We start from the raw sequence: 18,650 nt of genomic DNA, 5'->3' as shown, positions 1-18,650 counted from the left end.
TGATTTTTTTTGGGCAATGCTGCCCTTCGGGACAATGTACCGGTCAAAAGTGGGGCGGAGTCGGGCTAAAAAACACCTCACTCTCTCGTTTAACTACTCCCTTTTTTTCATATCACTCATTCTTTTCTTTTTTCTATCCTTAATCTAACCCATATATCTTAGATCTTTTTTTTTTTTGAAAATGATTAATTCTTCTAAAGATTAGCTTAAAAATCTTTCTAAAATTATTAAATAATAATGACACATAGATTTAATTATTTTTTTTTTCTAATCATGCCTGTTGATTTTTTCACATGTTTCTATCGAATATTTATGAGGTTTTTTAGGCTATTTTTTTAAATGGATTTATCATTTCTCATAATTTAAGCATGTGTATCATATAGTGAAATATAGTTAAAAGTCAATACATGGATGAGCATCAACTTTCACTTCATTAGCATACGCGATAGGACAGACAAGCTGTTTGTTGTCATGTTTTAGCAGAAAATCTAAATAAAATTCAAAATGAAGTGTTTGACCATTGGCAAATGAATATATATCAATACTAGTAGCTATATGTCAAACTTCACAATCATGGCTTATAACATTACCTCACTATCCATTGAATCAATCGCCAAACATCTTGTCCCCCAGATTACTTAATTGCCAAATGCTAAGTTTGGGTAAAAAGATACACAATCAAATATTTGTCTTTCACATCCTAACAACTACTATAAAAGTACTTTGTATATAACTTTCGTTATCATTGCACAACTTGGAATGATTTAGGCGACATTATATCAACAAAGAAAATAATTAATCAACCTAATAACATGATGATGACATTTGACATAATCGAATGAAGAGATTAAGAAAAAGAATGAGTGAATTACACTTGTCACATGATAAAAGTTTTAGGTTGATTTTTAAGTTGATATATCAATACTCGTATGTTAGTTGTTACCATGTAATAAAACTAACCGAAAGTATAAAAAGAACCTCTCTTAATTCGTCTCGTATATCATGTAATCATGCTAATTTAAAAAAACTCCATCATTGTAAATTGTAATCATATCCCGACTTTTAATTATGTAACTCGATTCTTTAACCGTGCACGTACACAATCTATTATCTGTATAAAATAAAAATACTAGATCATATATTGCAGCATATTTCGATCGTATTCAACTGTCAATACTAAAAAGTTTTTATTAGTTCAAGTGTTACTGCTTAAATCTAAATGAATAATATTTGTACTAATCAATTTTTTTTTGAAAGTAACTAAAATAATACCAACATTCATTTACTTTATCCTTTTATTAAACATTGAATCATGGTAAAAGGAAGTTATGATTTGAGAAGGAGGTGTGATATGAATGACTTTCTAATATTAAATGTATGGTAGTGACCAAAAGATTTTGCATGGCAATTGATAACAAGCTAACAACCATTCATGGGTGCCTCATCTCCTTATACCATCATTATTTTATATGAACATCTTTTCTATCATCATCATTATTTATTATTATTCATTTCCCCATCTTTATTATACCCTCATATTTACCTACTGAATAACATTTAACAATATATAATTTATCTCTTTCATAAGATTTAAATCTACAAGTATTTAGGCCTCAGCTAACCCTGTAATTCTTTTTGGTTCTTCCTCACTGCTACAATAGCTTTTTCCTCTCCTTAAATCACTTTTTCCTACTCACTACCAACCCTACCTCTTCCTTAACTTTTATTTATTCTTATTTTATATTTATCTTAAAATAACATAAACTTAATTTTATTAAAAAATATTACATTAATAAAACACATTACAACTAAATTTGAAACAAATTAAATAATTCAAACATTACAATTAAAATTAAAACTAGATAAAATTAAAACTTTATAACTTAAATTAAAACATCACAACTAAAATTAAAACTACATTATTAAAACTACGTAAAACTACTCGTTGTCTTCCTCATCCTCCTCGTCATCCTCAACATCGGCATAAAACTTGCTCCCCCACTTTTGTTGCAAGTGTCTTCGATATGACATGTGCGCCTTCAAATCTTTCCTCGACAAACTCGTTGAAATCGGTTTGGCCAAAAACTTCATGGCATCCCTAATCTGTGCCTCTTCCAAAGCTTCCTGTTGCATTCGAACATATGCAATAATACTTTGGGCCGCTTCGGAACCCGACGACCGCTTAGATGTTACATCGGATGAACTAGACAACCTACGACTTATGTTGCGACCCACTAGTCGCCTAATCGGGTCCTCGCCAAATAACCCTTTAAATGAGGGTCCCGTTTGACTTGGGGTCGCACCACGTGGTGAATCATAGGCAATCAAATCTACTGCCGGAGCCGGAGTCCTACTCGTCGAGACGTTGTCGTTCCGAAAGTTGACCACCTTTTGAAGATGCTCCCAACACCTTTGGTAATGCTAATGTTTCTCCCCTATTTGTTTCTTATACAAGTCTATGACCACTTGGGACACCTGTTTGTCATCCGACCCGCTTTGTCGACCGTGCTCGGTAACCTTCTTGTACATCGCGCCAAATTCCTTAACCGCCTTTTTAATCTTGCTCCATTTTCCATGAATTTGGCTTTTGGTTTGAGAGCCGTATCTCATCTCCTTGTTGAACATTGCTAACACTTTATTCCAAAAAATGGCATCCGTTTGATTTTTACCCACGATCGGGTCCTTCGAATAATGCACACAACATTTCGCCAACAACTCCACATCATCATCCTCCCAATTTCTTTTTCTCGGTCGCTTGTTTGCCCCACCTTCTCCGCCCCGCTGTTTGAACTTCTTTTATTTCATCATCAACCAATGCGATGCTACCCGCTTTGGGTGCATCTTGAGGGTTCTGTTGTTGTTGTTGTTATTCCATTTGTTGTTGGAATTTGTTGCCACATATCTTGAAAGGGTTGATTTTGGTTTGCGTTTTTGTTATTTCGAGACATGATTAGGTGAAGATTAACAAAGGATTTGAAAGAGAATATGTGTGTGTTTGTTGTTTGAAAGAATAATGTGTGTGTGTGTTTTTAAAAAAGTAAGTGGTGTTGTTTAAATAAAAGTTAAAAAAGAAAAAAAAATTAAACAAACAAACGGTCATTGTTTCAAATTCGAACAAGATTTTTTTTTTTTACGTTAACTCAAGGAAGAGGGAAACAAGGAAGAGTCAAGAAGAGGCTCGGTGCTAACGCGGGAAGAGTGGACGAGGGAGCCAAGACGAGGTGTACGTCGGGGTTGGCTACGACCTTAGTAAGCCATAGGGTGTATGATGTAGTTAAGAAAAATTTGATCTTTAAGAAAAGAAAAAGCCTTATGCGTTCGTTATAATAATGTAATATAGAACTTGTTGCCAATGGGGTTGGTGACCCATTGGTAAGGTCTTTAACCTTTGAGTGATCCACCTGGGTTCGAGTCTCAGTTCTCACATTTATGGGGTGAAGTTATATGGATTTTTTTAGAGTCCTAGGTTTCATCTCAGACATGCATGTAATTTATGAGTAAAAGTAGATTGAAATGTCTTTCTTAAAAAATTTTTAAAAAAAATACAGAACTTGTTACTATATTGGACAATGGTCACCTAATATGTGTGTATAATGATTTGTTCTATGAGTTATGGCGTACTCGGGTAAATAGAGAAGGATTATAATTATGCTAGCTACTCGCGTAGGATGAACAACGACGTGAAATAAAATGAAAATTTCCATATCTGATATTAATCATCTTACAAGTTACAAATGTATGTTACTCATCCAAACGTACAAGTGTAAATTATAATAAACATGTATATTCGTTAAAAAATAAAATAAAAATAATAATGTTGTACATAAATAAATTTTTAACTAAACAAACACTTGGACGTACATGCAAATGTGGGGATGCTCATTTAAAATTATATATATAAAGAATTGGTTGTGATATTAAAAATTAAAATTCATGTGAAAACCAAAAAATTGGTTAAATACAATGTAATTTGAAACTTAATTAACATAATGTGTTTAAGCTATCCAACACCATCACCACTACCACCATCATTGTCGGACAATTGTGATACGGTACGAGTGAAACCCTTAATCGAATAGTTATGCTTCGTCCTTCTCGGTAGCCTACTTCGAGACATTTATAAAGGGATTGGAAACCGGGCGCATATGGAAATGGTATGGATTTGATGAGTTACGATCCAAGAAATAGTGTGGTGGTTTGATATGGAAGGGCGCTGCTCTTACTGTTATGGCTCCGTCATGACGTCGTCGGAGGAGGAGCAAGGAGAGATGATGGTAGTGGTGGGGCAACTATAAACAACATCTATTAAGTTTTAAACCATAATGTGTTTAGTCAGTTTTTTGGATTTCATACAAATTTTAGTTTTCAAGTGAAGATCCCACTATAAGAAGAAGTAAGATATGATATAATTCTTCATACATAATGTGATCATCTTCGCATGTGTATATATGACCAGTTTAATTAGAGTGTATCTATACTATCTTATAGAAAGAAAAAATGATAAATCCTTTCAAAGATTATCCTAAAAATTTTCTTAAAATTATAAGAAGGTGACATGTGGTATCCATTTATTTTCTTTGCTAATCATGCCCTCTGATTTTTTCACATGTCATCATCTAATAGTTAGGAGAATTTAGTTTAGAAGGATTTATCATTTCCCAATAAAAAATAGCTCAATGTTGAAAGTTACATTGGAGAAAATGTCTAAGATGCACTTAATGATTATATTACACTATCATTTTTTATCTTTTAAAATATCTCCGTTAACCCTTTACATTAATTACTTTTACACATTAATTATCTACACCATTCGACGCCACCAACAGTCATCCCCACCACCACACCGTTTCCGTTACGAACACCAGGTGTTGCATGGGTACCGTGTTAGTATACAATTATATACATTATTAAAGCAAAACTATGTAAATAGTAACTCGCCTACATGCATGGCTAGTTACTATTCGTTCACATTACAAATCGTATCATTATTTAGATCTTGTTACATCGCATCTCATTTGAGTTTTTCTAAGGGTTATTTCTTCGTTTTTTTCACATGGTTCATCTAATCTTTTGTGACCACACCCCGTTCGACTACTCGCATTTTGTTACATGATTATATTGAGGATTTTGTCAAATCTCACCCATTTCGGGTTTTCTATTTATATTAATTGGTTAATAAAGATAACAAGACTTGTATTATGGTCTATGTAATTATTCTAATCCATGTGACAATGTCTCTTGCATTATCATTTTTCACATACGGCTTGTCCCAGTTTTTTTTTGAAGCTGACTACACCCAACCCATAAATAAAGCCAGTACAATATCAATGATACAAAGTTTTGTATGTTTATTTATCAACCAAGAGTAATAATACATGGCAAAACAAATTAATATATCTTGTTCATTCCATCATTGATACATGTAATATATATGTATTTTTTCACTTTTCAACTCATAACATGTATTTTCCCTTTCTTTATTAAACATATCCGTAGCCACACATTTTAAATATATTTATCAAATTTCATCAATCAAACCAATAACTAAATTGCAGAAAATAGGATTCATGTACACATATTTGTGTATGGAAGTATATAGTGCGTGGTTGTGTTTGTGGATAGCATGAAAATAGATATTTATACACTCTTAATCTGAATTCAGTCGATTAAGACCAAAGTCAAACGTTCATTGTATAAAGATTGGAGCCGATTTTTCGAAAGTTATTCGTCAGGTCTAAAAGATCAAGGTCATGATTTCTCAGCTAATCCAGACATTTTAATTGCTGGAATCACAACATTATAAATATAACGAACCATATAACCTGTAATAAGTACTGTAACTGTAGTACCAATTTTATTTTATTTTTTAATTTTTTTCCCCCAATAACTTACATGTATTTTTTTTTCCGCACCAACGTCATCCCTGTCTCCCTTCTGCTCACCTTCTTTTTCTTTTCTGCCATGCCCTTTTCTCTTATCAAAAACAAACGGGCGAGTGTTGTTACTGAGGTGGATTCAAAATAAAGAAGCAAAATATGTCTACGCATGGTAGTTTTTAATTTTTTTTTTTTTTTAATATCGTAATATATTAATAATTACCACTAACAAGATGCTATAAGCACAACTATATAATTACAAATCTAGATATAAAACAAATCTACGATTCTATTTTTTTCGCTAGAATTATCAAAATGACAGAAAGTGAAAAAATGTAAAGGATGAAAAGTGAAAAAAACTAACGAATGTGAGCAACCTTAACGAAGAAAAACTAATACTGTTAGCTACGGGAACGAAAAGTGAAAAATGTCAAGTCTAGGATTCTTTTTTTGCAATTTTTTCACATTTGGGACGAGAAGTGTAAAATGTGTAAAGCTCAAAGACGAAAAATGTATTTTTTTTCTTCTACATATAAGATGAATTAAGTAAATTTTGATTTTGGGTATAAGTTATCGCAGTTAAGATTGTTTTTGTGAAAGGCATCTATTAAACATTAAAGTAATTAAACGTAGTATGTGATAACTAAGTACATAAATATTTAGTATAGTTTTAATGTAGTTATTGTCAGGTAATCATATTAGCCGTTTAAGGTTAAATACATTCGTACACGTCTTTAATTCGTTTTAACTTTTTTCCATTTTTCCTGGTTATGATTATTAAAATAAAGAGGCCTTCCATTGACATAGAGCCCCAACCCCAACACCAACTCAAACTCCATTTTTAAGTTTTATATTAATTTTTGAGGTAAAAATTCATCATTTCATATAATAATTACCAACCCATGCAAAGGGTAATGATGGAATTTTCATTATTACTGCTGCCTTAAGTGCATTTAACCCTACACGTGACCCCTATGTTTTGTAATAAAAGCCCCTCAAATATTATCTCTTTTCCACTTCTTTAATCTCTTGTTCATTTGTGTGTGTATATTTTACCATTTATATCCAAATTTAGTTCAAATACATACCCTGTATTTGTTGTAGCTATAAGATAATAATCATAAATTTGGCAATTGTAAATCCTTCATATTTATGTGGTAGCTAGCTACTTGATAACATTAGATTGCCCGGTAACAATAAATTTTTTCACGCTATGCCTTTTTCTTTAAATAAAAAAAAAAAATTTAGTATGCAATAATTACGTTCTGTATGGTGCTTTGTATCAAAGTGCTGTATAACTAGAATTTTTTTTTTTTTTTAACAAGGAACTTCATTTATACCAATATTATGAATCATATCAAACAAATCGTTCATCGCAAGTGATGGTAAATACTGGAAAGTGAAATGGTCCAGTCACAAAAAGTAAAGTGAAAGAATTCGAAAATATAACTAGAGTTCTTAATATATACTTCTTTAATTTATTTGTATTTTAACGATTTAAAGAAAGTTTTTATATATCTTAACGATTGTGCATCAACTAAAAAGTTATGCTTAAGTTAGTAACCTAAAACAAACCCATAGGTCGAGTCTGGTTCAGGTACGCCTTTTAATTTCACGTTTTGGTTTTGAGAACGAATCAACCCAATACGTCATAGGGGTGTTATATATTCGGTCGGGTTAATCGGGATTTGGTTATGGGTCGGGTTATTTGGTATGAAAAATATCCTAGCATATTTTTTTTTCATCCATTTAAACAACACTTTTGTAATTTTGAGTATAAAAAATATCTTTATTGACTTTTTATGTTTTGCGCTTAATGAATTATAATTTACATTCTAAACCTTTATTTTAATAATTAATACTTTAAGCTCTTATCTTCTAAAAATTTTCACAATCACAATTACATCAACCTATACCACTTGACACCGCCACCACCACCAATAGTATCATCACTGCACCACTAGACCGCTTTTCCCACCGCTGCCGCCGCATTGCGCAGGTACCGTGCTCGTTTTATTCTAGTGCGTACTTCTAGTGGGATTATAATTAGTTGACTATTAGTATAACGGTTAGATAATTAGATGAACAAGTAGTAATTAAGCAATGCAAGAAATAGGCTGATGATCTCAGATTCTCAACTCTCAGCTCGTCTTTCCTACGTTTTCGTTTTCTTCTTATACTGTAATCGGCCCAACCCATCTTACATAAACTCAGTCTATAATATTGGGCCAAGTGGAGCTCAAAATTTGTTCTCTAGCTAGGGACTGGAAATATAGTTGTGGACTTGTGGTTAGCCCACCTCCAAATGTCATCTCTTTTTTATCTCGTTAGATATGAAGGTTTTTTTTAATCTCAATCAGTATTACTCTAAAAAATCTTACTCTATCTTTACTTTATACCTTTCTACTTTATAATTTTTTTTATTTTTACAGTAGCATATTTACGTCACGAGCACAGTCAATCCGAGGGCATGACAGACGGTGGAAGTCCCACTACCGTTCTGGAGGAAACAAGCTAATGATAATCTTTTAAATGTGATGTCCGTTGGTATGTCTATGGTGACATGGTCTCCATGGATATGAACCTTGTCTAATATATACCAATATACCATACAGTACGTCTTAATTTATAAGATAAAAGTGTTGAAGTCCATTCCTATGGACTAAGAAGCGTCATATAAATACATGTCTAACATTTTGATTACCACTATATTAGTTGAATAGTCGTAGTATATCATTTAACGTATTTCAATTTGCACGGCGTATTGGTTTAATTACGATGTATTTATATATAATAATGCGATCTAAACTAACAAAGCACACTTATTAGTTGGTGAACTGGCTAGCTACAAACCATAAGAGCATAAATATGGCAGTGCATAATATCTTCTAGCTAGGTTCTTTGTTGAGGTGGGTGGCTCTACTTTCTGCTCACATTTTTAGTTGAATTAGGTGGAAGTTTTTCAAAGCTCCTATTGAAAACTGATATTTTGAGCCTCATTTTTCAATAATAAATCTCATTCGATCTCCAACTAAAAATAATTAATAAGTGGTTTACATGAAGCACATAAAAGTCACAACTAACAATGCATTAGATAGGATTATGACCAACCAAAACTAACAAACTCCTTGTCACATGACCCATATATATATGAAAAATGCACAAACATAAAAACATGCACAAAATTAATTAGTTAATATGGCTTCAACTCTCCAGCTCAATAGTAGCTACAGTGATCAGTATGTTGGAGAAATGAAAGAAGATAAATTTAAAGAAGAGGAGGAGGATGATTTGTTCGAGATCGACTTGGAAGCTGTTGGCAACTTTCCTCCACCGTATTATTGGGAAAGTTACTTGACCGCAACCACAAGCACTCTTTTTGCTAATTGTTTGGTCCCTATAGCCAATGTTTCATCTGCTGTGCCAATGGCTAACCCAAAGGATGCAAAATTAACGTCGTGGTTAGCCCCGGGGTCTACAAGTGTTATATGGGTCAGAGGAGCAGTAGAGCCATTTCAGAATTTTTCAAGGGTTGCTTCGTCGGGTGCTTTGAGTATTATGCTACAAAAGACATTGAATGATTCATCATCTTCTTTCAACCAAGCCAAGTAAAGATTATGATCGATACACGATTCTCGTGGCGTGATGGGTGCTTAATTGTTTAATTTTGTCAAGGTTGATTATTTATATGATATGACAAAGTAATTGGATATATATACTAGTAGAGAAACTATATTCATGAAATTGGACCAAACATATAAACTAAGCAAGGTTAATTTGTAAAAAGTGCTCAAATATTTGAATTTAGTAATACCTTTTTATGTGTCGTTGACTTCTTTTTTTTTTTTTTGGTCGTGGCAGTACTTACTGCGTTTTCACAATCGAACAAGAGATGTAAATTTCGTTTGGGGGAAGCAAAGTTCCATCCAGCGATATTCACCATCGAAAAATCAAACATATATATACTTTATCTAATAAGAGACTGTATTAACAAATTAAGACTTTATCTAATACTCAAGATTTGCCAATCCCACTTATCTAAGTGAAGGCCTGGCCGGGTTCAAACCCGCGGATGAGTTATATGGTGAATTACTAATTTAGGAACATTTGTCGTTTAAAAAAATCTAATAGGAGATGGAACTACGACAGGTTAACTAACGACAGGTTTGGAAAATGTAAACTAAATGGTGATTAGTGTTAAACGTCAAAAAAAACCTATCAACATGGAATACTTTTATAATGATAGAGGGACATTTTGTAATTGGAATCTTTTCTTTTGATCATTTTATAAAATATATAATAATAAATGCAACAAACGAACTAAATGATGCACTATTTTAACTTGTTTATTTTCTTCTTTCATTTTTTCCTATCAGATCAGATCAGTTACTGTTATGTTAATCAATGAACATCTTATAACATACGTTTTGGTTAATTGCATTTTATTAAGCCGCTTTTGGTCTGCTTCCATAAGTGTGTAGTCATTTTCCAGTGTGCATCGTTATTATTTAGTCAAAGTCAAGCTAGGATGATTTTTGTCAGTACTTATATCCCAAATTATGATTAGTTAAGGCCAGGCTAGCTAATCTCTTTCGTTGGCATTGAATATGTTTTGTAAGATGTTTCTACAAATCTTGAAGATATTGTTAGTGATCTTATTAGCACAGTTTTGTTCATGGGCATATCAAAATACTCTGCCACCACCTCCCAAGAAGCTGGGATCGCCAGATGGACTTCCTCTTACCTCTCAAAGGATAGCGCTCCGTGATGGAAGACATTTGTCGTATTTAGAGTTTGGTGTCACAAAAGATGTTGCCAGATCCAAAATAATTTCTGTTCATTGCTTCGATGGTAGCAAGTATCATGATCCTCTAGCAGCCTTTGCCTCGCCGGTATGGATAAAATATATACATATATATTTTCTTTCGATCACTACAACATATCAATCAGTTGTGCATGCTTTTTGGGCATATTCATGTACTTTAAATTGTGTGTAACTCTCTAAACTTGTAGGTATGATATTGTGTTTAGACAAAATAAAGAATTGTGAGAAAATTGCATTATGCCTAAGTTTACACACCATTTAAATTGATCGGCTGAGTTTTACAGGCCCTGATTGAAGAACTAGGAGTGTACATTGTGGTATTTGATAGGCCTGGTTATGGAGAGAGTGACCCCGACCCTAATCGAACTGTTAAGAGTTTGGCTTTGGATATCGAGGAGCTGGCTGATCATTTGAATCTGGGGCCAAAGTTTTATGTAGCCGGATTCTCCATGGGTGGACAAATCATTTGGTCTTGTCTCAAGTATATTCCTCACAGGTCAGTTTTATATAAATAATTAAGCTTGAAGCATATCATTATTATTGTAGCTAATCATACTCATAATCATAATCATAATAATTGTGTATATTTAAAATATCTATATATGTGTTTAACTGCAGGTTGGCAGGAGCTATACTTATTTCTCCGGTCGTAAATTATTGGTGGCCTAACCTACCTTCAAAGTTAACCAATGAAGCATATTCTAAACAACTCAAACAGGATCAATGGTCTATGCGTGTCGCTCACTACCTGCCATGGCTAACCTACTGGTGGAACACCCGAACATGGTTTCCATCTTATTCTATTATTGCCGGAAACCCAATAATCTATACGTCTGCAGATGTGGAAATTATTACGAAAGTACTTGGTGCCATGCCCCCAAATCAGGTACCAGATCTTGATATATATGTGGAACAAACTATTACATAAGCCATATTTTGTGACTATACACACACAAACATCCTTGGTTTTAGTTATATTCTTATATATATATGCTACGTACTCTTTTTGTTTGTAATATAGGCAAAGTTGATAACATCACAACCAAGACTACAAGGAGAATATGAGTCCCTTCATCGTGACTTGAATATTGGATTTGGGAATTGGGAATTTGATCCAATGGATCTTGAAAATCCATTTCCAGATAACAATGGATCAGTCCACTTATGGATGGGTGATGAAGATTTGATTATACCCGTGACACTGCAACGCTACATAGCTCAGCAAATTGGATGGATCAACTATCACGAGGTCACTGGTGGCGGACACATGTTTTCTTGTGCGAATGGGGTGAGCAATGCAATTCTTAAAGAGGCCATGGGATAGAACGTTACTTATATGTACGGTTCTTGATTACTTGTGAGCAAAGGGCTGTTATGGCCCTGCCTATTGTGGAGGGAGCAAAAAGTCATGGCATGAGAGTACTGAATTAATAGGGGTGCATATTAACAATTTGCTTAATATACAGTGATTATGTTGCGTCAAGTGTTTTGTGTTATGGATTTATATGCAATCTAATGGGTAACAAGATGTGTAGAATTTGCTATGATGATGCTCTAAAGCATATCAGATGAGCTTGGTTATACTTAGAAGTTAGAAGGGACAATATGGGTGGGTTCGGTCACAGGCAAAATAGGCGTCGTTTAAAACGGGTCAAGCAAGTTTTAGCCTTTATCATGTGAGTAAAAGGCCGGTTAGACCTTAGTTGCATACAACATATTATGGATACACAAGTTAATGGGTTGAATAGCAAACTAAAATATTTTCATTAATATAGTATTTGCCCTTTTTTAAAATCTCAATTAAAAATTTGATATACCTAATATACCTCTCTTTTTATTTACTAATTTAAATATTTCTACCTAATATACTTATAATACCCTTAAATCTCAACCACTCATTTTTTTCACTCTCCTCAAATCTCCACCACTCATTTTTTTTCTCTCTCCTCCATAAATCATTTTATCCCTCTAATTCATTCAAAATCTTTTATCTCAAAAACCGTATATCGATAGATTATAAAAATTGTATGGGTGTTTTTAAAATTTCATGCTCTTTCATTAGAGATATCATTCGATATACTTTCGACGAATTTTTAAATCCGAGGGCAGAGCCCATACGGCTAAAGCATTTGACTATCATACTCTATGACTTAACCTATAACCCCCACCATCTCACCGCCGCAACGCACGGGCACATTGCTCGTTGAAAAATATGAGGAAATAGAGATGAACTTGCATTTCTGATAACGTTTGGGTATTACACTAATTTCTAACATGTCTTCTTCTTCAGGCCCAAGCAGGTAATACTTAGCTACCTAATCTAATTTAAGTAAATAAACACACTAAATCTAGATAAAAGGATTGAGCATGGAATGTGTTGATTAAAAGACTAAACTAATTACAGTTTGTCAAATGAGACCTTTTGTATGAAGACTTTAACCTGAAAGAGAGTTTTGCAATGTTGAATTGAAGTTTGAAGATGAATGGTTGGCAGTCAAGTGAGGTAGCCTTTGGAAATTAGGAAAATGACGAAGATTGTCTCAGTTATGGTGATTAATATTGAACAATAAACTACTATCAACATGTAATAAAATAATTAATGGGGAATGCAATAACGGACAACGGCTCTGATTTTTGTTTGTGTCATCAATAAGTTCTCGTAATACTAACAAGCTTAATTTTTTTTTTTTATAACAAAACAAGCTTAGTTGAAAACATGAGATTTAAATGTATATTTTGTGGAGTTGTCAATTTATCTTTGAATTCAATAAACACTTAGAATTAACACTAGAATTCAATAAACACTTAGAATTAACACTTAGATGGCCACCGCATAGCTCTACCACTTATAAAGGACTAATATAAATTTCCAGATACTTGCAAGTAATACACATCTTTTAAAAAGGAGTTATACATGTACAGTAATAAATAGTCCTTGCTAATAACCAAAAATTGTTAAGCTGATCCCCAAAACTTGACTTATCATTATCATACTTGTTTTCTAGAAGTATTTTGAAGTTTTTCAACATTAACAAAATGACTGGAATGCTACTCGTACTAATTTCTTTGAGAAATGTTATAGAAGGAACACTTTTTAAAAAGGTTTCCAATGGATGAGAAGACGACAACAACAAAAAATCTTCTTTTATCTTTTCTTTTTCGAGTGACATATCATTTATATGTGGTTATTTTATATAAAAAAACGAGGTTAAATGTAACTTCATCATCCTGCTTCACTGTCTTTGTTCATAAAGAAAGTTATTTGGTGTAAAACGTCTTTGTCGTGATTGCTTAAATATAACATAAACTTGTTACTATGGTTACTGCATTCAACAAATTTTTTGTCCCTTCGGGGACATCCGATAAAATTGGAACGATACAGAGAAGATTAACATGACCCCTGCGCAAGGATGACACACACAAATCGAGAAATGATCCAAATTTGCCATCACCACTTAGGTGGGGTGGTAGAGGCTCTTGCCTCTTGAAGTATAGACCAAGATTCAATCATTGACAATGGTATAGAATAGTATTATATGGTGTAATTTAGTAGTGTATTGTATATTTGTATTTGTCGTTAAAAAAAAACAAATTTTTTACTCTGTATTTAAATTAGTCATTTAGTCAAAATTTTGATTTATCTGAAGGCGTTTGTAATGTGTTTCGTTTCATTGATTTTCTATTAATGTGAAAATCTAGCTAGTTCTTGCTCCAAATTAAAATTAAGATAAAGAAGAATTTTTTGCGTTTTGCGTCTTATTTTGACTACTTAATTTAGGTTTATTTTCAACTAGTTATCATGAAAAGAAGTAAATTATTATGAGCGTATTAATAAGATAGAATTAATTTTGTCATTTCCGGGTCACTTCTCGCTGCAACGTAAGTTATTAGGACCAAAAGTGTGAATAACATAAACAACAAGGATGATAAATGAAGTTTGCGGAGTTGTTGTTGTTATGCAGGTTTTTAGTCAAAGTCAAAGGATGATGTTTTGTAACTTTGTTAATTGATCCTGTATTTATACCCAAATGCTAAGTTCATAATCATGCATCTTTTCCATTGCTATTCTCTCTCGAGAGTCCCTACTGTTATATCAAATCTTCTCCATTGTTGATATTTTTCAAACACATTTTCTCATCTTTTAAGTCCTCAGAAAACCTTTATCTTGGGATAAACTTATAAAATCAAACTCAAAAATATTTATAATACATACATATATTTTTAACTCTTTTATCCACTCAAAAGAGGACTCTTAAAATCTGACACTTTTAGCATTCCATGATGGCAAAAACAAAGCCAGAAGGTCCAAACAAAAAAATTTCAGAAGTACCAACGTCTCGTACCAGAAAATCCAAACTCAATTTCTCCTCTGGCGAGTTTCATCAACTTTAGATATCAGATTTCATGTAACTATTTTTATCATCTGAGTTGTGACAACACTTTCATTCCTAATACTGGTTTTAAATGTTTTGTTTTTATCTATCCAGGAATCTTAAAGATATTACTAATTGTGTTATTGGCTGAGTTTTGTGCATGGGCATATCAAAAAACTCAGCCACCACCTCCCAAGAAGCTGGGATCTCCGGATGGACTTCCTCTTATATCCGAAAGAATAACGCTTCGTGATGGAAGACATTTGTCGTATAAAGAATTTGGTGTTCCAAAAGATGTTGCCAAATCTAAAATAATATACTTTCACTGTTTCGGGTGTAGCAAGTATCATGATCCTCTTGCTTCAGCCTCACTGGTATGAAATACTTTGCTTTCCGTACAAATGGTCAATTATTTATGAAGAGTTTCTGTACATATTTTTATACATGAAAATTTTGGAAATTTTTGTACTTAATTGTGCCAATAATAATCTGACAAGATTACTTAGAAATGTTTGAAGAATTTGGTTTAAACTATGACACTAAAATTCGAGTATATATTGACACTAAAATTCGAGTATTTAGACACACCATTTAAGTGAGGCATTACTTTTTCCACAAATAAGTCGACTATTTAGCTAAATTACAAGTATTATGAAAGTTACAATTTAAAAGCTTACATAAGAGAAATCGCACAAATATGTTAATGATGTTAACTAATATGTTTCCTAATCTCTTTACAGGCCCTGATTGAAGAATTAGGAGTGTACATTGTTGAAATTGATAGGCCTGGATATGGAGAGAGTGACCCCGACCCCAAACGAACTGTAAAGAGTTTGGCATTGGATATCGAGGAGTTGGCTGATCATTTGAACTTGGGACCAAAATTCTATGTGGCTGGTTTCTCTATGGGTGGGCAAGTTATCTGGTCATGTCTTAAGTATATTCCTCACAGGTCTGTTTAAACTTAAGTTTTGAAAAGCATAATCACATATGTTTATCACTATAGTGTATATCTTAATATATATCTCCTTTCTTAAACAGGCTAGCAGGAGCAATTCTTATTTCTCCGGTGATTGATTACTGGTGGCATAACCTCCCTTCAAACTTAACAAACGAAGCATATTCTCGGCAACTTAAACAGGACCAATGGTCTATGCGTGTTGCTCACTACTTACCGTGGCTGACCAATTGGTGGAACACCCAATCATGGTTTCCAGGTTTTTCTATCATTACCGGAAATCCTGCCATTTATACTCCAGCAGACGTAGATGTTATAACAAATCTACTTGGTGTCGTTGATCAAAAGCAGGTACAATGCTTGATCAGCTTTTAGATCACTATATGAACTAAACTATCACATATTCTTATTTATGTGATTAATAAACATAAACATCTTTAGTACGAGTATTTGTTAGTATGAATTCTTGTTCTGTTATTTTATTTTTTATATTTGTGGGTTATAGGCAGAGCTGATGCAATCACACCCAACACAACAAGGAGAATTCGAGTCAGTCCATCGTGACTTGAATATTGGATTTGGGAAATGGGAATTTGATCCAATGGATCTTGAGAATCCATTTCCAAACAACAATGGATCAGTTCATTTATGGATGGGTGATGAAGATTTGATTGTGCCCGTTACATTGCAACGTTACATAGCGCAACATCTCGGATGGGTCAACTATCACGAAGTTACCGGTGGCGGACACATGTTTCCGTTTGCCAATGTGGCGAGCGATGCTATTCTTGAAGCACTTCTTAGCAAAAGTAATTAAGTAGCTTGACTTAGATAAGCTGAGTATGACAAGAAATGGTTCTGTTTGTACATCTTGTTGTTCATCTTCATATTTGTTTATTTTAAAATTTGTATTCATGATAAGAAAATAAAATTTTTTTTATTCTTTTATAATTGAAACCCCTTTTATTGCATTTTACTCAAAGATGGATTGGAGAGAGCAGGAGATAGATACAGTGTATAGGGGAAATTATAGATACACAAAAAAAGGAGAAAAACAAAAACCCCATGTGAAACTGATTGATGTTTTAATTAGATCTACATCAAATCATGGTAAACCCTAGAAGAAATTCATATCCACACAACAATGAAATCCCAATTTACACAACCGAAATCAATCACAACAACACTTTTTTCCAATCACAAACCCTAATTTCAAGATTCAAACTTTTCTTGAAAAAGCCACAATCTTTCCCTTTTCTACTATCAATGTTCCTAATTCTCACATGGGGTTTCCTTAGAATCCATCAAAACTCACTAAAGTCAATCAAATTCTCAATCTTGAATGTTGACCAAGATCATGAAGCCAATTTAATCAGATTCCCATCTGGGTTTCCTTCACAAATCAGTAAAGATACAAGAGGTTGGATGTTAGACCCTGTTTCTATTGCATTACAATCTGGGATTTCAGGGGGTGCATTGGTTTGTACTTCAATTCATGTTGGTGAGATTAGGCCAGGTGGATTAAGGGGAAACCATAGACACCATACTTGTAATGAGACTATCTTGATTTGGGGAGCTCGAACGATGTTTCGGATGGAGAATAGGTTGGTTGAAAAGGGTTATGCTCAAGTGATGTTATCGGCTGATGATGTGGCTGTCGCCATTAGTCCGGCTGGTACTGCTCATGCTTTAGTTAATATGGATTCGACACGAAGTAGTTTTATAATAGGTTGTCAAGATAGTGTGATTAGTTATAATAATTCTAGTTCTGATTTTGGAGTCTGGGAGGATCTTAAGTTATAGGTTTGGTTGTTTTATTGTTGTCATGTGTAGATTTTGTACGGTGGTTTATGTGAAGAATATTTACGAAGTTCTATTTGATTATAATGTTGTTTTCTAATAGAAAGATAAAGTTAGTAACAATACCTGTGTTGTATCTTACCATTGATGAAAGTGTCTGTAAACAAAAATCAAATTTTCATATAAAGTCTATTAGGTGTTTGAAATATGAATAATGGACTAGCTCACATACTCAAGGATATGATTGAATGTGGGGGTTGTTGATTATTTGGAGACTGTTAATCAGGTCTATGGATACTTATAGATGATAAGTTCTATGTGGTAAATGGCGAGTCATTCTTAAGGAGATGCTTACTAGTTTTATAGTTTTCGTATGGCCAACGGACCAAGATTATGAACATGTACTACGTCTTAAAGTCACTTTTATATTTCGCTCTGTTGTGTTTTGTTTGCTATTAAAATGTTGTCATCCAGACGCGCGTGAGTGTATATGGTTCTTAAACATGGCATGGCAGCAATTTATCACCTAGATCATTCCTACTGATATGATCATTCGTGTGAGTGTATATGGTTCTTCATTTATATTTTTTCATGATATCAATTCTTAGGATGCATTTACTGATTGAGCATTGCTAACTGACTGGAACGAACCAGATGACCTGTTATGACTTCTTTGACATATTAACCCAATATGGTCCAATTACGACCTGTTATGGCCTGATTCTGACCTATGAGACCTGTTCTATGACCCAATAAAGAACCATCATCCTTTCCATAACCCATTACGACCTATATGACTGGAATAAGACCTCAGTATG

The 18,650-nt window shown here is 33.4% G+C and overlaps 3 protein-coding genes and 1 non-coding gene across 4 annotated transcripts; all 4 read left to right on the top strand.

The window, feature by feature from the left end:
• The first annotated feature begins 10,495 nt into the window (after positions 1-10,495).
• LOC122594921 lies at positions 10,496-12,025 on the top strand. Its single transcript, XM_043767207.1, has 4 exons — positions 10,496-10,768; positions 10,986-11,197; positions 11,320-11,587; positions 11,723-12,025. The coding sequence occupies exons 1-4, from the start codon at positions 10,496-10,498 to the stop codon at positions 12,023-12,025; spliced, it is 1,056 nt and encodes a 351-aa protein (XP_043623142.1).
• A 2,019-nt stretch (positions 12,026-14,044) lies between these two features.
• On the top strand, positions 14,045-14,147 carry LOC122586195. The gene has a single exon (XR_006321902.1). It is a non-coding gene; the product is annotated as a U6 spliceosomal RNA (small nuclear RNA).
• An 835-nt stretch (positions 14,148-14,982) lies between these two features.
• On the top strand, positions 14,983-16,849 carry LOC122594909. The gene is made up of 5 exons (XM_043767200.1): positions 14,983-15,073; positions 15,189-15,448; positions 15,815-16,026; positions 16,116-16,383; positions 16,538-16,849. The coding sequence occupies exons 1-5, from the start codon at positions 14,983-14,985 to the stop codon at positions 16,847-16,849; spliced, it is 1,143 nt and encodes a 380-aa protein (XP_043623135.1).
• A 147-nt stretch (positions 16,850-16,996) lies between these two features.
• On the top strand, positions 16,997-17,955 carry LOC122581235. The gene has a single exon (XM_043753413.1). It carries the CDS (start codon positions 17,140-17,142, stop codon positions 17,833-17,835), a length of 696 nt encoding a protein of 231 aa, XP_043609348.1. The 5' UTR covers positions 16,997-17,139; the 3' UTR covers positions 17,836-17,955.
• The last annotated feature ends 695 nt before the right edge of the window (positions 17,956-18,650 follow it).

This window comes from Erigeron canadensis, chromosome 1, assembly GCF_010389155.1.
Source record: "Erigeron canadensis isolate Cc75 chromosome 1, C_canadensis_v1, whole genome shotgun sequence".
Taxonomy (NCBI): Eukaryota; Viridiplantae; Streptophyta; class Magnoliopsida; order Asterales; family Asteraceae; genus Erigeron; species Erigeron canadensis.
The sequence above is the reverse complement of the archived record's forward strand: the minus strand, read 5'-3'. Positions and strand labels throughout refer to the sequence as shown.